We start from the raw sequence: 25713 nt of genomic DNA on the forward strand, positions 1-25713 counted from the left end.
GAGATCTTTAAACGTGATTGATTAAGTACTGTTAACACTGCTCTTCTAATAAGTCAACATTCAGAAAGACAGTTTTCCTTTGAACAAAATTTTACATGAATTGTGAAATCTGTTATTTAGGCATATGATGCCCTTGTACTTACTTGTATTTTGACTCTAAGATGCACATTTTTCTACATTGAACATGGATGATTGTCTTACAGCTGTGGTCTGAGAAATGTGTCAATCTAACTTGAGCGTTTTTCTTCTTTAGTGGTAATAATGGTGCCTCTTACAATCGAGGGTATCTTAGATTCGATGAAACATAGCATTCATTTAATGTTCATTATCTACACAGATATAATCAGGGTACTAGAAATGCAAATTTCTAGTTAGAATTCTCAGATGGTCAACAAATTGACTCTTCACAGTTTTAAACCTCTGGCAGACTTTAAAGTTTTATTCTGGAGGCTTGTATCTGCTGATTAGATTCATACCATCTAAAATGAAAAGAATTCCTCTGCTTACAGGTAAGAAGCTCATCGCTGTCTTTGGAAGCACAGAAGGAGAGTCATCTGATGACAGCCTTGTCGATTTGGTAAGTGCTAAAAACCAGTCCGTTGCAGAATAGCCAAAACACTGCTTTTATCACAAAATGGTGTTTCAGAGCGGTGGACTTTGGCAGACAAAGTCATGTAACCTTTTATGAAAGATTTGCTTCCTCCCAGACAGCTGCCTTTTGCAAAGAGCTAATCTTTGAACTTTTAAAAACAAGAAAAATTGAAGTCCTGGGAAAATGATGAGCATACTTAAATGACTGAGGTGCACACTTGCAATCTTACCTCCTAAAATGAAGTGATAAAGGCCAGAGTGTTCTTATATAAAAGTCAGCACACTCACATGACTAGGATAGCATCTGATGTACAGTCACACTGTCCGCCGAGTCTTCTCGGCTTGTAAGCAGGCCGCTTTACTGATGTAAGGTGAGAAACTGACTTCAAGGCCGCTTTATACATGTAAGATGAGAAACTGACTTAGGAGAGTAAAACCAAAACACACAGGGACAGTGTGTGGGTCCCTTCTCCCTAAAGAGTTTAGTTTAGCAAAATATGACTCCATTTAAAATAAGCTGTTCCTCGTCCCTTTAGGCTGTTGGACTTGGTGTCCGGTTTATCAAGTTGGGAGGTCTTTCTCGTGGCGAACGGGTGACCAAGTACAACCGCCTCTTTACTATAGAGGAAGAACTTGGCCAGAATGGAACACTGGGTATGTGCTGCTTTCTGCTTTGTTTTCCTTTAGCCATGAATAAGAGAACAAAGATTGGGAGAGGGAGGAATAGAAGTCTCTCAGCAGGCGGGCAGGGGAATCCAAAGACTATAAATAAGTGCTGACAAAACCAGGATGGCATTCGCCACAATGTGCCTTGTTTTCTTAATGGATTATCTGTTTACCTGAATGTTTAAAACTCTCGCCCTTTTTTTTTTTTTTTTTTTTTTGATGAATAGGCTGTGTGATGCTTTTCAATAGACTTAATTGATTGGAATTTCCAAGCCTACCTTTTGTTATGGTCCAAATTATACTTAAGGTTTCTCTGCACAGCCCAAGAAAGTTAAAGACAGATGTTTCCCTGGTGGTTCTTGGCAACAATTTGTCTTAAGTAGACAGCATGTTAATTTAACGTACCTTGGGAAGACTAGTCTCAAGAGAAATGAACCAGTCATTTATGACATCAAACTTTGTAAATCTGCATGGATAGAAGCAGCTTATGTGCCAGCTACCTGGAGAGAAAACTCCCAATATGCATTTTTACTCTTTATGTATTACTGTGACAGCCAAAAGAAAGCATGCAAAGACGTTTAAAGAGACTAATACTTGTCTTTGCAAAATTCTAAAACTATTTGCATTTTAAAATGGAATTGACATACTGTAAAAAAGGATGTTATTTAAGTAGTGCTGACATACTTGTTACCATAAATCAGGCCAGGGGTCCGCAACTTGCAGGATCTAATGTCTGATGATCTGAGGTGGATCTGATGTAATTAATAACAAAGTGCACAATAAATGTAATGCACTTGAATCATCCCAAAGCCATCCCCTCACCACCCTCCCCCTGCTTCATGGAAAAATTGTCTTCCATGAAACCAGTCCCTGGTGTCAAAAAGGCTGGGGGCCAGCCACTGGCATAAATGTAACTCTTGAATGAGATAGATATATTACAGAAAGTATTGTGGAGAAGCAAGGAAGTCCTACTCAGTATAGGCACTTTTTTCAGGGACCAGTAGAAATAGTAACTATAAGTTTGTCACATTTAACATATGTAATGACCTTGACACACATCCTAAGATTTATAGAAAAAAAAAGATATAATGGGGAGACTATGTCTCAGTCATGTAAGGGCAGTCAAAAGTTCGTATTATTTAGTGTGTAACGAGGGCTTTTTTTTCAAATGGGTAAAATTATATGGCTCCCACCTATTGTCTGATTAATTTTTGTCATCCTGACTCGTTGAAGCTTTAGATTCCCTAAATGACTGATCACATTTCCAACCAGACTTCACCGCAAGGGGAACAGCTGCTTCAGGGCAACAAAAAGGACTCTACTGACCGGAGGCCCAGCTCCTCCCTAGTGACAGTGCCGGCCCCTGAGCATTCCGGAATGGATTAACAGATTAATGAGGATTTTGCTGAATTGGCAATGGTCAATACATGTGAAGGGGGACCAAAAAAACTGGAAAAGCAAACCACTCCACTGAGAGGTTGCGTAGGAAATCTTGGCAAAAGCTCAGCCCTTAAAACAGTGTTCCTGCTACAGGGACCTGAGTGCAACAGTCTAAGTCGACAGAGGCTGACCTTGGAATAGTTAGTTGGCAATGATTTGTCTCATGAAGAGCACTGGCCTTCCCTCCAGTTCATCTTCCTCTTATCCTATGCTGCTCAGCCTCTGCCCAAAGTCCGCTGTACACCAAACGTTCCAGAATGTTGTCTAAGGATACAATGCAAACTGAACAGACTATATTGCAGCTAACGTATAACCAATGACAGGCCCGCTTTTTGGCAGTTCTAGAATCCTTTCTAATGGTGTGACACCTCTGGACAGTTCTGAAGCTGCTTTCCTTTAAATCCTGTAACAAAGATAAAAACTGGGACCAGGGGCTTCCCTGCTGGTCCACTGGTTAAGACCCTGTGCTTCCAATGCAGGGAGCATGGGTCTGATCCCTGATCAGGGAACTAAGATCCCACATGTCACATAGCCAAAAAAAAAAAGAAAGCAGCCACTGAATTAGTAAACTTTATTGTTGTCATTTTTTAATAGGCTTCAATGAAGAACACACATTTTTCTACTGGAATGAGGAAGCTGAAAAGGCTGGCGAGCTACCCGAGGTCCCTGAGCCCATCTTCCCCACAGAGGTTGTGGAGGAACACACCAAACTCTGAGCGTCTTCCCACCGGGGTTGCACGCACCCCAGCTGACAGCCACACCACTCAGACTATTAGACTGATTGATCTGGAGGAAATCTTCATTTTGCTTTTGCTCCAAAAACTTCACTAACTCGTGTGCTTTTTCTTCCTTTACGTTCACTGTTTGGTGAAAGACAGAGATAGTATTTTGCCTGAAATTATACCTGTGAACGTGTCTTCCAGCTGTCACATTGCTGTGGGGATCCTGTTTGTACATGCTCATGCTCTGGTTCAGGGAAAAACTGTCTTGCACATGTTCGTATATGTCCATTTGAGGGGGAGGGGTCTTGACCCAGTAGAACAGTCCAATATTTTTGCCACCAACTCCACACTCAGTTCAAACACCTCATACTTTACTAGTCAGAACATCTCTAAAAACAAACATCTTTTACACTGGGAGCTTCCTCTGCCAGGAAAAGGTATACATCTTCTCTTTTTATCTTAAATATCCATGTAGAAAGCACACACACAGTTTTATAGCCAACCTCGTGCAAAACTGTGGGAGTTTCACATATTGTTTTAAGAGCCAAACAGCTTCCTCTAACTTTCCTACCCTCAAATCCCTTTTCTCTGATTCCCACCTCTTTCTAAATTTTAATTCTTCATCTATCATTTATATCTCTGGGGAATCTCCTTAGAGCCTTTTTGGAATAAGTATAAATGAGAAAATAAATGAGTATAAATTCAGTAAACACTGAATTTATTCATTCAGTGAATGAATAAATACTCTTAAAGCCATTAAATGCATAATTATTTTTATTATAGCATCTAGTAGGTAATTAAAAATGATACGACATATAGATTGTCTTTTCTGAAAGCTGGTTTTGGGGTGATTGAGGAGAGTCAAAACCAACCATATTCAAACACTGACCTGTAAATATAATAATATCCAGTGGCTTTATATGACTTAAATCCTCTGTTCAGTTACCATGTTTTCCCCCCAAATTACATAAATTGCTACATACTGACCTGTGAGAAAGTTGGCTAAGTTTAGATTTCTGGTGTATTCTCTAAGTTTTCTAAGCACGCCAAGGACCTCTCCATTTGAAGAGTACTAACAGGGAGATGTAATGATCTTATGGCAGAGCCAAGGCCTTACTCTCAAAGCAGTGACTTAAAACAGGCTCCGTGGCAGGTTCGTTCAGAGCCCAAGGCAGGAGGGTTGGTTGGTATCACTCTTAAGTTGAAAGAGCTGTGTCACAGTGCGTGATTGTGGTTGCCTTTCCTGATTCTTAGCAATAAACAATGGGTAAGTGTTCACATAGCCTCTGCACATGTACACCCCCCCCACACACACACACACGAAATATGGGAGGTCATGTGAGAGTATGCCCTGAAACTGTGATACAAATTATAACCGAATGAAGCCACAACAAAAATGTACAACTAAGTTAGTAACTGAATAACTAAATTAAATTAACCAAAGAGGTGACTTATTACCTCAACCAAGTCAACCCTAATTTCAGTGCTGAGCACTCCCTATTCTCCTTGACCTCACTTGAGGCTTGGGGTCACCAAATGGACATTAGCATTTTAAGCTTCTGAGAGTGATAAGCACTGTTTCTATTTATATATTTCCTCTCTCTACACACGTTACAGGACACGTAATAGATATAAACCATATCATGGACCCAATGGACATGAGTTTGCGTAAACTCCAGGAGTTGGTGATGGACAGGGAGCCCTGGTGTGCTGCAGTTCATGGGGTCGCAAAGAGTCAGACCCGACTGAATGACTGAACTGAAGATATTACATATAAAGAGATGAAAGAAACTCATCATACCCTTTATTAGAAATGGCAGGGGGACTGGGGAATGTTAGTGCTTGGAAGAAACTTCAAATCCAGTCCTTAAGTAAGGGCTGCTTGATGACCTTCCTAAGGTCACTGATGATGAGAGATGTTTATCCATTCTCTACAACTTATTGCCACATAAGCTGAAGCTGTTCCGTGATTAAAATGATTAAATATGTGTTGGAGTGGATTGCCATTCTCTTCTCCAGGGGATCTTCTCAACCCAGGGATCAAACCTGCGTCTCATGCATTGCAGGCAGATTTTTTTACCATCCAGCCACCAGGGAAGCCCCTAAACATGTATGGTGTGCATTTATAAAAATCATCCAAGCCTTGTTTTTAACATTCTGTGAAACAGACTATCATTTACCTGACAAATATCCTAAAAATAGTATGGAAGGATAATGAACAGTAATCTTTACCTGCCCTACTCCATTTCTAATAGACATTTTACTGTTACCAAAAAAGGTAAGGAAGGAGGAATTACTGGTGAGTAGTCTGAAGACAGTAAAGAATCTGCCTGCCATATGGGAGACCCAGGTTTGATCCCTGGGTTGGGAAGATCCTCTGGAGAAGGAAATGGCAACCCACTTCATTATTCTTGCCTGGGAAATCTCATGGACAGAGGAGCCTGGCAGGCTACAGTCCACAGGGGTTGCAAAGAGTCAGACACAACTGAAGCTACAAAGAGTCAGAGCCAAAACGTCCACTGTTTTTACTCAGGCCAATCAAGGTTGCATGGTTTTAGCCCTGTTAACACCACAGGAATTTCCACAGGAATGACCAAGTGCTGAAACCAATGGACGTGAGTTTATATGAGACTAGCTCAGCTACAAAAAGGTACTAGAATTAATTTTATCAAAGTAATTTTAAATACTTTGTGATCATGGTGAAGGAATAAGCAGCTCAGAAAAAGGAAGAACCCTTTCAGAATACCAACGACTAAATGTTGCCTGGTCCAGCTAACACATTTCGCCAGATGACTGACTCTTTACCCTGGAAAGGGTGTGTGATGAGAGATGGAATTACATATGTACAGAATTTTGAATTTCTAAATACCTTTAAGACATGCCAGCAGACTGACAATATACACAGGAATGGGGAAAGCAGGAAGAAACGTAGCGTAAAATTCCTCAAAAGAAATCATTTTGTGGATTATTAAAAATTACTAAACTTATCAAGTCTTATACAATGTTTTTATTAAAGGATGTCAAGTTTGGGGAAGTAAACCAAAAATATCAACAACCACAAGTGACCTTTAGTGGGAAACTATTGGTGCTTTTTAATAAATGTGCTGAGGAGAGTTCAAATCACAGCATAACAGACCTTATTTCAGTGAATTAATGCCGTCTGTAATTTGTATATCATACAGCAGTATTGTTCAATCAGGGGAAGTCACAGTTGAAAAGCCTTACATTTTAATTCCCTATGAGTAAACTGATAAGTAACTGTAAAAACATCACTGGAAGAAACATGGAAACAGCCAAGCATAACGAACCTACAGAAGGATAATTATCTCCAAATTCAGGAAGTACATTTACCTGCCTAACCACCTTTTCAAGCCTATGTTTAGCATACGTGCAAAAATAAAATACAACTACTGCAATTATTACTATCATTTTCTTCCGCCCTTAGGTGAGAAACACCTGACAGCTTCATGCTGAGCTATGCTAACAAAACTAACCCTTTTACTTTCTTTAATAGTAAAATTACCATTACTGAATCATTGTCATAAGAAAATGCATTCAAGTACATTACCACTTATTTTAAATAAACACCAATTTTGAAACAATCAACTTTGAAAAGCTGCAAGTCTTTTTTTTTTTAATCCCTGATTACATTTCTTTATTCACTGTGGTAGATGGAAACTTTGTATTTTTAGAGACTATCACCTAATTTCTTAACAAACAAAACAAAACAACAAACTTGTGTAATGTGAAACAGCAGTGAAGCAAGAAATTGTATGCTTGTCACTTATCTTCACTGTACGTAAGAACTGTGATAAAATATGGTACTTGTGCCACATGAGTACATGAGAAAACACAATTGACTCATAGCACTGAACACACTGTTTACCAAGATAATACTCTATTAAATTCAAGCTTTGGACTTCACCTCAATTCTGCATTCAGGCCACTAGAGCATTCCCTCCAAAGTCTTTGGGAGGCTTTGGACACAATCATCCCATAGTTAATAACGTGTGTAATTAACACTGAGTATGAGACTGCTAGCTTGACATCAGCTCCCGAAATTTTAAGCTTATCTCAGTATATCCTAGAAAGTAATTTGTATACCACAGTGCCTAACAATTTCCATGCTACTGAAGTTTCTCCATCAAAAAAAAAAAAAAAAAGAGCAGATACGCAAAACAGAAGCTTCTCTGGGTTTGTTTTTTAAATCACCTTATTAAGCTAGTCAGTTCTGTTTATCCAATTATACACAAGTGCTGCAACCTTTCATCATTACATTTGATTAGCAGTATGCACATTACCTAAGAAGATAACATCTGAATTTTTTGTTATCTTCTAAAAGAAGTCACATTTAATACAGTAATTAGAAAAAAATCTTATCCCTATAAACATTAAAAAAAAAGCTACAAAGAATGTGTATTTTGCTAAATAGCTTACTTATATATTTATAGGTGAACTAACAAAAGTGACATCAGAAAAGAACCTATATTCTGAATACAGTGACAAGAACAGAATGTCTATAGCTCTTGCCAATACACCAAAACTAATCATGTGCTCATTACAAAAGGACTTCCGAACGTGCCAGCCTTCGGTTTACGGATTAGCAGTTGGAGCTGCTGGTGTCTGTCTCTCTCTCTTTGTATCCTGGTTTGGTTTCAACGTCATCATCCTTGTGTTGAGCTGGATCTTTCTCAGCGACCTGGGCTTTGGTTTGAGGTTCGTGTGTGGAAACAGGATCTAAAACTACAACCGGTGTGGCTTGTTTTCCACTGCCAATGTATTGTTTCTGATATCCAGTGTTACTGGGAGGCCTAGGGGGTGAACAGTTAAACAAACAAACAAAAAATTAAAAGCAAAGAGAGAAATCATTGATCTTTCCGTATTCCTGGATTCAGAGGAGCAAAAAACCCAAAACATTCTAAGTCTAATCAACATGCAAAAAGTGGTCTTTGAGGTGCCAACCATTAAAAAAAAAAAAAAAAAGCTATTACATATTAGGAACACAAGGCCAGGAGAAAGGCGGAAAAAGTCAGAGCAATTAACTGCGGAAGTGTTAAAAAGCCAAAGGCACCTACCTGCTTAATCGCATACTCTGCTCATAGAAGCACAAAGCTCACAGGTCCTCTGCGCATACCACCCCACTGCCTGCTGCCCCTGACTCCTGCCCCACCTCTGCTTAGCTGGAAGGAGGCAGTCCCTCCCGTGCATGCCCAGGGCACATGGAGTTGCAGACTCACTCTGAGGAGACTGCGTGGAGGAGGGAAATAAATCACCACCACCCCCATGGGCAGCTGAGAGACGTGCCAGCTGCTGCAGTTTGCTGGCAGGAACGATTCTGGTCAGACCTGGGGAGGAATGAGGGCGGATGGGAGAATCTAGAGAGTCAGCTGAAATGCCAAGTTACCACTTTTTCTAAAACGGCGAATCACATTTGAGAAATTTCTTATTGAATTTCAAATGGCAGTTTCTTTTTCCACCGAGGTTTCCTCTCTTCTCTTCTGATGTAAGAAGTTACTGCTTCTCCAGCTAAATAGGCAATAATTTCCTTGTGGAAGTGGAGATGTCCTGAAATGTTCTTCTCTTGCCACGTGTCAGGAGATTAGGCTGTGGGCACCTAGTCCTCTCAGAAGACAGGACAGCAGCAACCATCTGAAGGGGCTGGACTGCTGATCTGATGCCTGGAGGTTGAGGGGTGTGTTGTAGGCAGGGCAGAGGCTATTCAGACTTATCTGGTTTTCCTGGTGGTTGCTAGGACGTTAACCATGACCCAGCACACCTCTCTCCCATGTCCACCTCTGGATGTCAGGATGAGTACTGACGAACTGCTGGCCAGGTCTCCCCACTGCTCTACTAGTCTCCCTGATCAGCTGATGTCTATTACTCCCTGACCCCTAGGTCAGACCTGCTGGTTGACACTCCCTTACTGCCTCATACTTCTCCCTTGTTGGACTTACCATAGTTACAGTGAAATAACTGGTTGTTAAGTGTCTGTCTCTTTAAGTAAAATGTAAGCATCCGTGAGTTGGACTGTTTAGCTTTGTTCATAGTTGTACGCCAGTACCCAGAGCAGCCCCATTTGTGGAGTAAACAAATGAGCGAATACTAATGAACTACTGTGCGTGAAAGGCTCAGAATGAATGCTCAGAAACCAAGGCTTTTGTGTGAGCAGGTCTGGATACCTCTATTGTACAGCAAAAGCAACAAGAACAAATGATCAACTGTTGAGACAAAGTGGCCTGCACGATCCAGCCACAGGTAACAAAACTCCAACCCAGGGACCACGGTTTTATCACCTATCACTATGAGATCTGTCCAGATGTTTGAAAACCACTATAGGGCTTTCCAGTTATACTGTATGACTTGATTATCATCAATAAGTAACTAGCACATAACTGTCTTCTTTGGAGGAGTAAAAGCAGAGAGATGACCAGAGGCCTGAGAGGAAAGTTACGCTGTAGTGAGGACAGATTCCTTTATTTTTGCCTGAAGCTGGCAACACCCTTTTCATTAGCAGACAGCTCTGACACTGCCCACCTACTGTGGCCAAAGATCCACTTCTCAAGATATCTGTTACTGTGTTCTGGCAATCACCATGGGATGAATTTACCCCAGTGGTATCTGGCTTGACTTTCTCTGACCCAGGGAACACCTGAAAGCCCGAACCCATGGTCGGAGAAGCAGAACCACCATGAAAGGCATAAGGATTCATGACAGGTTAGACCTCAGGCAATGGAGAGAGCCAGTCAGGCAGTCTACGTGAGTCTGTGTATGATACTGGGCCTGAAATCAGCACGTCGTGCAGGTGAGAAGCAGCAAGAAGCTGAGGACAAACAAGAGCCCCATCTCTTTCACAATCCCCAATCCTGATGATGCAGGCGAGCTTCAGGGTAAACCTGGAGCCCTTCCACATGGATTCACACATGCATCTAGCCCAAGATCTGGGGAAGCTAGAAGGGGAGATGGGGGCAGCTGTGCCACACGCCAACTAGGTGACAACGCGCATGAGCAGTAAAAGCACCTGCCCTACACACACTTTCAGAGCATTAAAAAAAAAAAAAAGACTATTATGATGTCACTTCCACTTTCTAAATCTCATGCCAATTTCTCTTGTGGTGAAGCCTAACCTGGAAACAAATGGGTAAGAGAATTCAAGGGAATTCTAGAAAATGAAGTTCCAGCCTAGCTAAACTGTTACAGTCAAAGTCACATAAAATCTGCCAGTCAAGTCCCCAGTCTGGTTCCGAGACACTGGGTCTAAGCCCACTGCTGGCTTAGACCAGATAAGTTGGCCAGTCTGCTCGACACCTGCAATGGAGATATCAATCTCATTCCAGGTGAGCAATTTCCATCAACCCATACTGACCTTCATTCATCACTTTTGTAGAACTACCATGGATGTTTTCATGCCCACATGTGTCTGCAGGTGAAGTGGTGGTGAACGTATCCTAAAAATGCTTTCTTCATCAGCTGGAGGCTGAAAACTTCCAGGAAGTGCTCTTGGGGCTCCACAACAGCAACAAATGATGTTGACTCAACTGAAAGTTCAGAAACTCTGTATGGCCAGGCTGCAATTTTCCTGGAATTGTCTCAGTCCAGAGAATTGCTGTTCTTTCCTGAAGTAAGCTTCTCAATAATAGATTAACCTATTATTAAGTCACGTGTAGACTCCAATTTGAGAACTCCTTTGCTTATCACTGAACTTGGCACAGTGGAAAACTTTGAATCCATGTGTTGAGAATCAGAGTTAACTAGTTTCTTAAAGATAATGACCACTGGCTTGGAATTCCAAAGGGTTGAAGCTAAAAGGGACTATGGCAATCATCTAGCCCAGCTGGTTCTTTTACAGATAAGGAAAATGAGGTTTGGAGAGGGGAGGGGCAAGACCTACAACATACAGCTTATTGGTGGCAGAGCTAAGACAAGAATCAGAAGTTCCTATCTCCCTGTTCCTGATTCTCCCACAATATCACGTAACTTTTTTACCAAAGGCATCTTCTAAAAGCACAATGATGATGCCACAGGCTAATTCTGGTATGTTTACAGATTCTTTCTAAAACCTTGTTTTCACCTGCATCTTTCCAATCTATAAATATGAAATTCATCCTTTGGAGTTATCCCTTGTTTTTGTTTTTTTTTTTTTCCTTTGTGACTTAAACCTAGCTCTTCCTGGTTTGACATCATTAAGTCCATTCCTGGTTCCCACGGGGGAGCTGCCCAGGGCTCCTTCTGGAATAAGGGGCCTCATCGTACCTCCAGTCTGATCTTATAGGAAGAGCCAGAAAGCCCCACAGTGATGGTACCCAGAACCCAGGCTCCTGCGCTAGGCAGCCATGGTGGCAGGTTCTAGAAGGTTAAACTGAAGCTTCTCCCCAAGGTGAAAAATCCCAGGTGCTCAAACACAACAATCCAATAGGAACTGCAGTATACCATTGTTTGGTTCAGTTTTTCTACTTTAATTCATCTAAAAGCAATGATCCCAAATAAGGAATTAAAGTCAGTATTCATAAAGAGGATGGCAGACCTTCTCCTGTAAGCTGCAAACTCTCCAAGCAAAGCTTAAATTTTAGAGCTGACATGAAGACTCAAATCATGGACTGTTCAGGCTGAGAGGGATTACTGACATGAACTAGTCCATCCTTCTCATTTGTCAGGTGAAGACACCGAAGAACACTGAGTTAAATGCTTGTGTGGGCACACAATTTGTTAATAGCAGATAAGGATTAACATTGTGGCATCTTGACTTCCTGTCAAGTATTTTTTTTCTTACCACAACAGAGTAGCAGTGATTTTTTGATCCATTCAAATAGGTGTTTTTGTGAGTCATTTTCAATCATTTGTTAAGTGCTATTCCAAGACAAAAAGAAAAACCAGAAAGCAAACTAAAAGCTAGGAGAAAATACACTAATCTATGCCACTCTATGAAGCCTAATGCCCAAGTATTAGGCAGGCCAAAAAATTGATTCGGGTTTTCCCATAAAATCTTATGGAAAAACCCAAATGAACTTTTTGGCCAACTCAACACTACTTGGTTGCCCTTTCAGAAAGCAGTTACTTTTCCCTCCCTGCAAGAGGGCCAGAAGGTGAGGCCGGGGCAGATGGGGCCACTAGCTAGTAAAAGGGAAAACCTAACTCCAGCTGGTACTGGTACCAGAAGAATCAGAACAATTGCAAATGGTAATGCCCAAAATTGAACTTTATAATAAAGGGACTCAGTGATTTCTCAGACTGTGTTACAAGAGACGAAAGTGCAGCTTTCTAATTCTTAAAAAAGCACATCATTGTTTGCATTCAATGAAATTTCATTCAAAATCAACTTTCCACGTTCCAATTATATTCAACAACATTCTAGCTAACATTTCGGCTTCAATTCAAATTAACTAATGCCCCCAAAGAGCCCTAATAGACATGGTTCTGAGCTCAATTGAATACAATCAAAGCTCATGAAATGAAGGGGGTAAAATGCTTATTTCATGCAAATTTTGCATATCACTCAAGCTTAATTTTACTGATAATATAAAGGTGGGACATTTTGAACATTACAGTGAATGAAACTTTTAAGCGGCGAGAGTTATTTTATAAAATGCTACCTCTGAAAAGCTGATTGCCAAACAGTATAAAAACGGTTTGAGGCATAAATGCCAAGTTCATTTCTATTTCACTTCTGAGGTAACTATCTTTCAAATCACAACAGCTGGACTATTTAACACAATCTGGTGAATCAAAGTATAGTTCTTCTCTGGTCTCCCAGTGGGACGCCTGCATTAGTTGGTGGCAGCCATCCAACAGATGACGCACAGCCGGACGGTCTGAACTCTGCTTCATTTACAATAAAAATGGGTAAAGCCGCAATCGTATTTACCACCTTCAAGGGCAGAAAACGGAAAGATTTAAATGTGTCTTTATAAAGTAGTTTCCTGGGAAAAGTTCAAAAAGGAAGTCAGTTTTATATTTTCCCTTGTGTAAAAATAAGAAGTCTTGCTGCCCGCCCCCACGCCAGCCCATCCCCAAGCCCCTTACAGAGTTGCTGCAGCAGTGAAGAGCAGTGGCATTGCAACCAGAGGAAGTTTTGTTTCTCTTAGACGTCCTGTCTTTCAGGGCATTTTAACACACTGGTTCAAAATCTCCCCGAATCGAGTTTCAAACAAGAGATGAAACTTTCTATATTATTGCTCATTCTACTACTTGTAAACATCGTGACGGTAAGAATGAAACTAATTCCTTTTGGCTTTGTGTACTTTTTGAAACTGCATTTAAGCTCAAAGAATAAATGAATTGGCCAATTTGGGTCAGCTTCTGTTTGAGGGGTAAATAGATATAGTTTTAAATTATGAAAAATAAATATTGTTAAGCAGCAGAATACTGCCACGCATGGTTGAATATCTGACATCGCCTTCTGGATGCCGATTTGCCATCAGGATTAACAAGAATCCCTTTTTAACAGAGGTCAACAATGGCTGGGCAAAGACTTCTGTGTCCATGTTGAGCCAGTTTCTTTGGTGGAGTAACTGCAGCATAGCTTCTCAACGCACAGGTTATCTCCCAGACCACAGTGAACGCTACGAAGCCTTGTTCCAGTTCTTTTATTCCCCCAGTGTAAGCTGGGCTCTGCGCATTTATAGATTCCAAATACACTGGCCCAGGGGGGCCAGGAAACTGGACCATTCTCACCAGCAAAATCAATGATAAAGCACGAGCTAAGACTGATTGTAGCTCAGGCAAAGATTCTTTTTGTAAATGTGTATGACACTTTTGGGGGCTACTTATAAAGATTTTTGTAATTTTGTACAACTTAAGTCACCATGGACAATTCACTGAGATCTCAGCTATGAAATGTGAATGCTATCTAAAAAAGAAATTTTAAGGGACATAAAGTCTTCCACCAGAGCCACCATCTATAACATGGGCACCTCAAGAAAGCTGTCATGCACAAAATGTTTATATTTTCATTCGTAATTTTCAGAAAAATATTTTTAAAGTTTAAGAGATTTTTCTTTATATTAAATACTTTAAACTCTCTTTTAAGATGGTAAGTTGTGAAGAATTCAGTGTGCTACTTTTCATATAGTTATATGACAAAATATATTTCAGATGAAAAGCATTTATCAGGTTTCAGAAGTTAAATCAATTTATCCTCAGATCTGAAACTACACTTAACTTTTAGCCAGAACTTCTATTTGAATAGATTTTAAGTCTCCACTACTCCACTATATAAAAATAACAGGAAACAGAAATACTGCAGAGACTGCTAAGAGAGGTTTAAAATAAATGACAAAGCACCAAAAGCAATTTGGTTCTCCATGCCGAAACGATATATTTTACGCTAAGTTTCTAAAAATCATAGGTGTTGGCAACGGGAGGCAAATGTTACAAGGCAATTCATTCTTTGAGAGAACTGAGAATTGCTCAGCTGTATTTTTAACATTTATTCTGAGATTTACTCAACAGAATTTTAACACTGGGTATAACAGAGCCTCAACAATTAATCTGGAAGCATTTGCTGTCTGCGGAGCAACTCGGAACACCTGTGAGACAAAACCGACAGGCGGGTCTTCTGGGCAGCCCACAGGAAAACTCCTACGGAGGGGGCTGAGTGAGGCAATCTCAACTTCCAGAACATCCAGTTGTTCCGCTAATTTTGTTGTTAAAACTTAATTGTCCATGTGCAGGCACACACGGAGAACCTTTGTCGTAGTGCTTAGCTGAGCAGAGCTGTTTCCTGCAGTGTCCGTACACAATTCAGGGGTACTAAGATTACAGTGGAGAGCACAGCAAATCCTTTAATTGTATAAGAGCATCAGATTAAGCAGTGACGTCCATGCAGTTCATTCTGCTAGTCATCTCTTCTCAGAAATAAACGTTTACTAAGTACACGGGAGGTGCCCTCCTTTCTCTGCTCCGCACCACACAAGCAAACACACACACATGCACGCACGCGCGCACACACACACACACACAAGGAAAGAAAAGAGGTGGGAGGGGGGCGATGGGACTAATAGGGAAAAAAAAAAAAAACACACTCTGTCCACCACAAGGACTAAAAGAACTTGGCTCTATTCTATCTGAACAAAATGTTGACTTGAAAGAAATAGCTGTATGACCAACCAAGTTAACTTCCAGGTGAGATTTGAGACAATTTTATGCCAAGCTTCCCTAAAAATAAGTTGAGAATCTTAATTTCTATTTGGCAACATATTTCAAAAGCTGAAATTCTGCAGCTCCAATGCAAAGGAGCAATTTCATTTTTCTACATCAGTTTCACACTGGAAATAATGGGGAAAAACCTGAAAAGAGACTACTTAAAAGTCAATCAATCTTTTAATTCAAACCCAGAAATGGCAATTAGATTTTCTTTCATAGAAACATTTGACTGATTATATTAACCATCAGACATCTAAAATTTGTCTTTTATCAACTATACTTCGGTATTCAGTTAATGGCTCAAACAAGATGAACTCTCACAAAAATAAATCTGTGTGGGGCCAAAAGTCACATGTATTTAGAGATACCATAGATCTAGAAATTAAATGCAAATTGAAATTAAAATGGCTTCACTGGAAATGGTCATTTTTCTATTGAAACTGAAGTCCTGTAATTGCTACATTAGTTTTTTGTTTTTTGTTTGTTTTTTTTAATTCTTCTATGGGGCACAGTGTGACCTGTTTTGACCTCCCAAACAAAAAAGGCAAGCTAGCCACCTGTCTGATGGTTAAAAAGGAAATTTTTAAAAGCCTGATAAAGCTTAGAGTTTGGGGGAGATCTGGGACTGAAGAGAAACATGATGAATTAGAGAAGTGTTAACTGGAAGGGTCTCTGGCAATTGTGGCTTAAAAGCATCTTTGAGAATGGCCAAGAGATGAGGATACAGCTACGAGATTACTGCAAATCACACCAATTACAACAGAAACTGGGTTCTCCCCCGTGAAACAAGGTTTTAGATATAACTGGGTGAAATGAAAAATCATCCCTGAGGTTGACCACTTTAATTGTAACTGTCAGGAGGAAATTCACCTTTCTAAAAGTAATTAATAGAAAAAGTGAACACAGATGAATACAGCTCAGTACCGACAAGTAAGGCCACTTCTAAGATGAGACTGTTCGGAGACAAAAAGGCAAGATGGCGAAAACACAACAAACTCCTGGGCCTCTGCCTGACTGTGCTGCAAAACTCCTGTAATCTCTGCTTACTTCTTTCTCCATGCTGCTGGCCCATTTGTCCTGCCTTTCTTTATAACTACCCATCTTTCTATATGTAAGAGATGTCCCAAAATATGATGACCAGTGGACACTACAGCCCAAACTCAAAGGAGCTAACGGGGAACTGACCAAAGGTGGAACTGACTGACAGAGGTACAGCATGAAGTGGCTACAAGAGTGAAATTTATTTGGGGCTGTAGAATGTATGTTTTGAAAAAAGAGTATTCATAGTGATTCATCTTTGTATTATCACACTATCATTTAGTAAAATATCTTTCTAATCCAATGGTTACAGTCAGATATGTTCAAGGTACTTGACTTCTGGGAATGAACCAATCTTCAGCATGCTTGAAATGTCAATAAATTAAAAAATTTGTAAATGAAACTTGGGCTTCCCTAGTGGCTCAGTGATAAAGAGTCCTCCTGCCAGTGCAAGAGACGCAGGTTGAATCTCTGGGTCAGGAAGATCCCCTGGAGGAGAAAATGGTAATCTATTCCAGTATTCTTGCCCAGAAAATCCAATGGTCAGAGGAGCCTGGCGGGTTACAGTTCACGGGGTCACAAAAGACTTGGACACAACTTAGGGGCTAAACAATAACAAACGAAATTTATGCCAAAGACTAAAGGAGCTAAGGCAGGTATTCTAACGTATTAATTTCCAAAGTTTACTTTTAAAGAAGCATGCTCCTTTACTGGACATTTGACATGAAAAACATTAAAACAATTTCTTTCCAAATTCCTTTCCAGCAACTTTTTCAAGTCTTCTTGCTAATTTAGATGGACTCTGCTTTTCAGAATTCTTGGTTTTACTGGGTAACATTTTCTTCCCATGGCAAAAGATATTTTAATTGTTTAGGTTAGCCTTAGGAAGAGGAAAGATAAAAGAGATTACACCATCTAAGAGTATGAAGGGTCAGAGGAGCAGGATGTGAGTAACAGAGGCCAAATGAACTACACTGCTTTCTATAGGGGAAACCTTATAGTCATTTTCTTTGCTTCCATTCCTAGAGCTCTGAATACACTCAATGAATATGCTGTCATTCAAAAGCATGGGCTTTGAAGTTAGAATGAAAAAGGTTCAAATAAAATCTGACCCAACTATCGAGTAGGAATAGAATTTTGGGGAAATTATTTATGCCACTAAAACTCAGTTTTCTTATCTGTAAAATGGAGATAATGTCCAATCTGTACCTTTGGGAGAATCAAAGTAACACATGAAACTACTGGCTTAATAAATGTTAGTGAAACATTAGTAACAACAACAAAACATCACAGAAGCAAATTCCAAAACTCTGAACCTCCAAATTGGAAACTGGCGCCATTACTCACAGCCTCCATCAGGTATCTTATGCTGTGCTAAGTTGCTTCAGTTGTGTCCGACTCTCTCCAACCCTGTGGACTGTAGCCCACCAGGATCCTCTGTCTATGGGAGTCTCCAGGCAAGAATACTAGAGTGGCTTATCAGATCCTCTTCCAGGGGATCTTCCCCACACAGGGATTGGACCCACGTCTCTTACGTCTCCTGCACTGGCAGGTGGGTTCTTTACCACTGGTACTACCTGGAAAAGTCCATCAGACATCTTGCCTACAGCAATTTAAGCACATTTCCTCTCTGATGAATGGTGCTATAATATGGATACATATTAATATATATTGATGAAGAGTAATAGAAAACATTAACCTAAAAACAGGTGCAACATATACAATGGAAGCTTTCATTCCCAAATGTTTTCCCAATTCACTTCACTTATGTCAATCAAGAACATCAGGCTTTCCCATTCTGTTGACAATAGAGCTAACGTGTCTCACGGATAAAATGGAAGACAACTTTACCCATCCTTAGGTATTGTACTGCATTTTCTTACTTATTGCTCAATTTATGTTTGCTACTGAAATATTAATTTCCTAGCTACCCTTTAATCAATGCCCCAGAATATGTAAATTTGGAACTGGTCAACCTAACTAGAGTTAAAGAAACACGCTTTGATTTGTCTGTATTGCACAGTACTTTTCTGTACATGTGGTTAGATGTCATGGGTCTGAGTCACATTTTTTTAAAATGCATTTGTAACAGTGGCAAACTGATGGCTATTTCCAAATATTGAATCAGCTGGCAAAAGACAAGTCATTTGGGAACATGTTGAACATACAGTGGTGGTTAAAATAGGTCATATAGTTTCTTGACCAAAATGAACACTGACACTAATTCTCTTACAGGACTCGCTGAGTAGCTCTAAAGCACTCTACTTCTCATCTACTTTTTCCACTCCAAATTAAATGGATAGGAAAGACCTTCCAATTTACTTCCTCTGTGGTCAGATCTCTCTAGTCCAAGTAGGTCTGAAAGCATTTGGGGCAATAGTGACAGAGCTGGAATGAGTATCCTGGCCATGAAGGATAACAATCATTTCAATTGGGATTTATAAGTTCCCTTGATATAGTTTGAAAATTTAAAATTTTCAAGAAATTATTTTACATTTCTAGGTTTGTGTGTGTGTTCTGTAAATCTATGTTTAGAGACATATTAGGAGTAGAAAACATGTGCTTAACTCTTTTCTTAACTTTGAACATTTTTATCAAGCAACCACATTTGTGAGGGATTATTGGGCTTCCCTGGTGACTAAGATGGTAAAGAATCTGCAATGCAGGAGACCCAGGTTCAATCCCTGGGTCTGAAAGATCCCCTAGAGAAGGGAATGGCTATCCACTCCAGTATTCTTGCCTGGAGAATTCCATGGACAGAGGAGCCTGGCGGGCTACATATAGTCCATGGGGTTGTGAAGAATCAAACATGACTGAGCGACTAACACTTTCACTCATTGGGGTTCTAGATCTGAAAGAGAATCTAGAGAGTACCTCAACTACTGGCCTCCATTTTAAACAAGGAAAACAAAAACAAAACGGAATAAAAGTTACATGATTTTCCCCAGAAAACCTGGCCCAGCCAATAACCCAGGTGTTCAGCATCTAATGGAGAAGGAAATGGTAACCCACTCCAGTATTCTTGCCTGGAGAATCCCATGGACAGAGGAGCCTGGCAGGCTACAGTCCACGGGGTCGCAAAGAGTCAGACACGACTGAGTGACTTCACTTCTTCAGTATCTAAGCTTTCAACTCTAACTTTCGTCTCTGATCATCCAGTAATAGCCCAGCATTATAATTAAGATAGAAAAGGAATTTGTTGAAAAACTTTTCATTATTATTTAATTTACATGACAACCCTACAAGGTTACCCTCATCATCCACGTGAGGAACCAGTCACTGGTTAAATAACTTGCCTGAGGCCATAAAGATAATATAGCTAGCAAACCCAAGATATCATTGTAGAGCTGGCATTCTGGAAATAATTCGAAGCTACTTGCCACCCTGAGCATATGTGAGAAAACACTGGTTTATGAACCTGACCACACTGTGCTTCCTTGTTACTCCTTGCCCACTGTACAGGCTTTTACTGATGAAAATACGAATCCTTCTTGTTCATTTGACCCTGTGCAACATTCAGTTTATTTCCAGGTACTGTGGCTATCAAAAAGTAATGAAAGTTATCTTTTAAAAATTCTGTAATTTGGAATTTTCCCTATTTTATATTGACCAACCTGGCCATTGATTAGCTTGAATCAATGAGTCTTACTCTATTTGAACATGGTCAGTTTACTCTGGATCAGCTGCAGAGAGCGTGAGAGCAAAAATAAAGCTTATACTCTTCATTTGGTTGGCCAGCTCCTTACCTTTCATAGTATAAAGGGAGATTATAAACATAATTCCTGTATGAACAATTACTAATCAGAATTAATGAAATTCAAATTCACTGTTAGATTTAAGATATTATTACCAGATAGTACATACTTATTGGGCTTCCAAGGTGGTGCTAGTGGTAAAGAACCTGCCCGCCAATGCAGGACACATTTCAGGTTTGATCCCTGGGTTGAGAAGATTCCCTGGAAGAGGACATGGCAACCCACTCCAGTATTCTTGCCTGGAGAATCTCATGGACAGAGGAACCTAGAGGGCTGCAGTCCACAGCGTGACAAAGAGTTGGACACGACTGAAGCGACTTGGCACACACACACATACTTATTAGAAATAATTAAGAGGACACAGATATTCCTAAAGCTATTATTAAAGGCAAAATAGAAACAATTAGATTTCTCCAAGTCCCAATTATCTTCTTTTTCATTTTTCTTCAGAAAAACAAACAAAAAACCTTGCTTGTGCAGGCTGGTGACAAGAATGTTAATTCTTACAACGAAGTATCAAAGGTGTCTCCTGCCATTTCCTAAGTCCCTAAGAAATAAACCCATGTATCTCTGTCTCTACAATTTACCAAACAGGACTTACTCAATTATTTGAAACACATACATATAATTTTAGGGATTTATTAAAAGGAAAATAAACTTTCTGGGAAGAGCTTGATGCTACTTAATTTTCTGGATAAGTGAAGATCGTATGCAGAAAGCATCTATGTTTCTTCCTTCACTTTACAAGGTTTCTTAGTAGTTAGCAAACTTTCCTGTCCACTTGAGGCCAATCAAATGAGCACAGGCGAAACGTTCTTTTACAACTGGGCATTCTGCAGCCTCTGGTCACTCTATCTTGTGTAGCTACAAAGATGCAAAGAAGTGAAAGTGAAGTCGTTCAGTTGTCCGACTCTTCGCAACCCCATGGACTGTAGCCTACCAGGCTCCTCCCTCCATGGGATTCTCCAGGCAAGAGTACTGGAGTGGGTTGCCATTTCCTTCTCCAGGGGATCTTTCCGACCAGGGATCAAACCTGGGTCTCCCGCATTGCAGGCAGACGCTTTAACTCTGAGCCACCAGAGAAGCCCAAAGATGCAGAAGACATGCAAAACCGAGCTCAACGTAAATGACTCTGGGGCATTTTTAAAAGGTTAAAAAAACCAAATAAGCAACCAAACAAACCAAAATATCTAATATTTGGGTACACATATATCGGTATATGTGGGACTGATGAATAATGGGGTAATGTAGGTTAACTGAGTTGATATTCTGTTTCACTAATAAAAAAGTGTATTCATTCATTCATTTAGTCAGTAAGTATTTCTTGAGAGCCTACCATAAGGCAGGAGTTTCTCCAGGTGTTTGAAATATACGAGTAACAAAAAATTTCCTATCCTCATGGAGTTTACATTCTAGGAGGGGAAGAGGAAAAAACAAGCATATATATATACACACACAAAGTATATAGTATGTTAAAGGTAACAGTTATGGGGAAAATGGAGTAGGATAAGGGTTTTTAACTGAAAATAAGAATTGCAGTTTAGAGGAGTTGAGTTACAGTTTTAAATAGGTGGTTAGCGTAGGTCTCACTGAAAAGTTGACATGTGAGCAAAGAAATGATGGAGGTAACATAGTGTAGCGACTGGAGGAAGGGCATCCCAGACAAAGGGAAGGAAAAGCAAAGAACTGGGGTAGAAGGAATGACACTAGGGCAGAGAGGCCAAAGTGGGGCTTGGAAGGAAGCATGAATGGCAGGGACTCGTGTGTATGTGTATACACGTTGGTATCCTCCCTTGACCTTGACACTGCTGAGCGACTGACACTTTCACTTGACCTTGATTACCTGTCAAGAGACAATAAAGCCACTCACCTGAAATACACTACGGTGGAGTTGCCACAGCTCAAGATAATGGTGCCATTGTTTTTTTGTTTTTTAGTTGCTAAGTTGTGTTTGACTCTTTTGTGATCCCATGGACTGTAGCCTGCCAGGCTCCTCTGTCCAGGCAAGAATACTGGAGTGGATTGCCATTTCCTCCTTCTGATCTTCCTGACCCAAGGATTGAACCTGCTTCTCCTGCATGTCCTGAATTACAGGTGGATTCTTTATAGCTGAGCCACCAGGGAAGCCCTTTAACTGCTGATCTCACTTCAAAGTGACAATTCAGATCTGTGAGGTAAGACAATGTTGTTGCCTCTACCTTATGGCTAGTATAACAGAGTGAACCTATATAACAAAGTGAAACTATTGGTCAAAGCCAGCCAGAAATAACCCTTCCCATTCCTGGTAGCTAAACCACTTTCAGGAGATCCTGAGAAATCACATGGGTTTTTTACTTTTCAAGCTCGCATCCAACTACACTAAGTTAAACTTCTTTTACTCATTAAAAAGCTAGGTTTAAACACAAACGATTAGAAGCGCATCTGTTTGGGAAGTGAATAATTACCATGGACATACACAAGATACTTGGATTGATTTGGATGATTGTACTTAAGAAACACATTTTTCAGAAAGCCATTCTTCTTTGCTAAATGGCTGTCAATATGGAAATGCATGGCGTTGGTTATTTCAGCTAAAGCATGTCAAGAACTGAATAATCAAGCGTTAGGTTACAAAGTTTAAAAGTTAATACAGCAGCACTGAGTATTTGTATTAGTGCTTTAAGTAGATAAATTAAATTGAAACGTGTCTCTTAAGCAGTCATTGAACAAGCAAGATGAGAAATAAATTGAGCTTCACATAGGCCTTTATGGTGTCTAACAACTGTGTCTGTCAACACATGGATCCTTTTCACTGTCAATTCAGCACACATTTTGCAGACCTTGGGCCTGCAATTATTTCATTTCCTTTCTTGGAAATGTAATTTCCACTTACTTTTGGAGAATAAAAGGCAGACAAAAGGAGGAAGCAGTTGCCGTATTTTCTGATTAAGATTATCTGTGTAAAATGGTAAAGGAAAAAAAAATCTATACACACACACACACACACTGAAGCATTTCTCAGAAACTAACTTGTCTCAGCCAAATTGCTTTTGTGTCTGGATATTGGTTCAAATGTAGCCAGACTGCTGATGTCAAATTAGGTGCTAAACAAATGTAATAGGAAAGATGAAGAATGAATACAGATCATCTTTCTGCTAGAACTGTTCAAATGACTCCCGTCAAAAGAAGGAAATGCATGACTGCAGGAGAAAATGTACTTTTAAACACAATGAAATTAGATAAAACTGTAAATCAGCAAAGAAGGTCATTCATTCCAAAAGAAGGGGAAAAAAGTTAATAGTACCAATAAGAGAAATACAAGACTGGAAGAAAATACCCACTGGCAAAAATAGATCTAAACTGAATTTCAACTTCATTTGTCCAGGCTTCACCTTAAAACTAAGACAGGTAGAGTTACAAAAAAAGGGGGTTCTTTCTTTCCTGATAGAACAGGAAATCAGAGGTTTAATTAACCGTGATTACAATATTCGCTGATCTGATTTGTCTCACCTCTTCCTTTTCTTTGTGTGACAAACCAGCTGACATCCTGGCAAGAGAACTAAAGCAAAACTAGACTAATTTCAAAAAGAGCTTGCCATTGTTATAAAACAAATTGATCTTCCACCAGAACTGTCTGAAACACATTCAATAGCAGGATTAACTCTTTAACAATCAAAGTGCCACTTTCAAGCCAGGTAACTCTTTACATAGCATGTCTTCAATCTCAGGACAGAGCAATATTAAGGTACGTCTTTAACTGAGAATCAGAAAATAAGGTTGTAAAAATGTACCTTCAAAGTAAGTTTGAAGACCTAGTATCTTCTGAAAGATCTAGTATCTTCTCTGGCCACTCATGAACCATTAAGAGGAATGACCTAAGTATTTAATCTTGAAAGAATGATTAAATGTCTTCTGATGCTGAATAAGGATCATCCAAGTCAATTCTTTGTGCAGAAGAAGAATCAGATTACCAAACCAGTTAGGGATGGACTTCTCTTTATATATATTTGCTTTGCATCAGCATTAGACCTCTAAAGCTAGGAGCCTAGAATCAAAAGTTGGCTCATCAAACAGAGAAAGAAGAGTATCTATTGGCTAACCAAGTCAAAAGCTCTCTAAAAGAGAAACAAAGCAAAGTAGCACACAAATTAGTCATCACAGATTTATTCTACATACTACTTAGTAAAGAGCATCATTACTTACTGAAATGTAACCTTGGAACTTGAGCATCCTTCCCATTTACACGACCCTTCACCTGGCTCAGGTGTTGGGGGGGGCGGGCTGTTGAATTCTGCCTCCAGAGTTTTCTTGTTCAAGGCTGTTTTTGTTACACTGGATACAGAACCCAACACGGGCATGGATTTGGACTCTGAGGTGGCTAATATTCCAGGTGGACCTTAAAACCAAACACATACCTCAAGTTTAATAATTCTGTTCGATGCTTATTAATATGGAACTGAAAAACAGATTAGCTGAAAATCCCCGCAGGAAGAGAAGAGGCCAAGACTTGCTAAAATTTCAAGAGCATGCTGGAAAATCTTCCTATTAGAAATCTACTCTGCTTGGCTGGCACCACTGCTTTTCAGGGTGGCAGGACCATGCTGAGAAACTGTGTACAGACCTTTAAGCAACTATAAAACCCCAGGCCATGGTTCCCTCAACTGACCAGAGTCCTTGGTAACACTGGAATTGTCAAGTCTTTACTTCTCACAGAGTATGGCTTTCTGGCAGCCCTACTTGAATCATTTGGCCTCTCAAGAGTTAATTCTTCCCCAAACTCAGCTCTGATTTTAAAGAGAAAATGGAATGATGTCAAAAAGCTGTTTCTAAAAGGCTCATGAAGGCTTCCTGAGCATTAAACAGCTTTTATGAACATTTTCATTTTAATGTGATTGAGAAGTAAGTGGATTTACTTCCTGTTAAAATACAGACACAGGATTACAAAAATTAAGTGGCAAAGAGTTTGGCTGTTTACCTTTTGGACTTTTCTACTCTTTTTAGATAGGATCAGAAAACTGTAATAGGGCTTGTTACTACAATTATTAGCATATCAATCTGAAACTTCTGGCATTGAAGCTAAACTCCATCATTACTTTTTTTCTATCTTCTGTTAGGAAGATGCTTGCTATCCTAGACAGCTTTTTCAAAGCAAGATTCTAATATGTCTTTCCTGAAACTTCAGAAGGAATCCTTAGGTATTCTTTTAAAACAAAACAATTTATAAAATGTCACACAGGTACAAATAAAATCAGAACTTCTAAAAATTTAAGCTAAAGAACAAACATGAAAGGCGTCACTAAGAAGAAAACAAAACTTGGGAGTCTTCTTTATCCTTAAACAAAGTCATATCATCTCCTAAAATGGAAAAGTACTGGTGGGTACAA

General features: G+C 39.8%; 2 protein-coding genes across 4 annotated transcripts in view; one reads left to right on the forward strand and one right to left on the reverse strand.

The window, feature by feature from the left end:
* Positions 1-4175, forward strand: part of ENO4 (enolase 4) — a 28523-nt gene extending 24348 nt beyond the window's left edge. For both annotated transcript variants that reach the window (XM_069567573.1, XM_069567575.1), the window contains 3 exons: positions 510-577; positions 1128-1245; positions 3292-4175. In XM_069567573.1, coding sequence (XP_069423674.1) covers positions 510-577; positions 1128-1245; positions 3292-3413 — 308 coding nt within the window. In that variant the 3' untranslated portion in view covers positions 3414-4175. The remainder of the gene's footprint in view (positions 1-509; positions 578-1127; positions 1246-3291) is intronic.
* Positions 4176-6403: 2228 nt separating this feature from the next.
* The window catches only part of SHTN1 (shootin 1), a 113990-nt gene continuing 94680 nt past the window's right edge, over positions 6404-25713 (reverse strand). For both annotated transcript variants that reach the window (XM_069567572.1, XM_069567571.1), the window contains exons 16-17: positions 24533-24725; positions 6404-8230 (exon numbers count right to left, since the gene is read on the reverse strand). In XM_069567572.1, the coding sequence (XP_069423673.1) occupies positions 8020-8230; positions 24533-24725 (404 nt within the window). In that variant the 3' untranslated portion in view covers positions 6404-8019. The remainder of the gene's footprint in view (positions 8231-24532; positions 24726-25713) is intronic.

The sequence above is a fragment of the Ovis canadensis genome, chromosome 22 (assembly GCF_042477335.2).
Source record: "Ovis canadensis isolate MfBH-ARS-UI-01 breed Bighorn chromosome 22, ARS-UI_OviCan_v2, whole genome shotgun sequence".
Taxonomy (NCBI): Eukaryota; Metazoa; Chordata; class Mammalia; order Artiodactyla; family Bovidae; genus Ovis; species Ovis canadensis.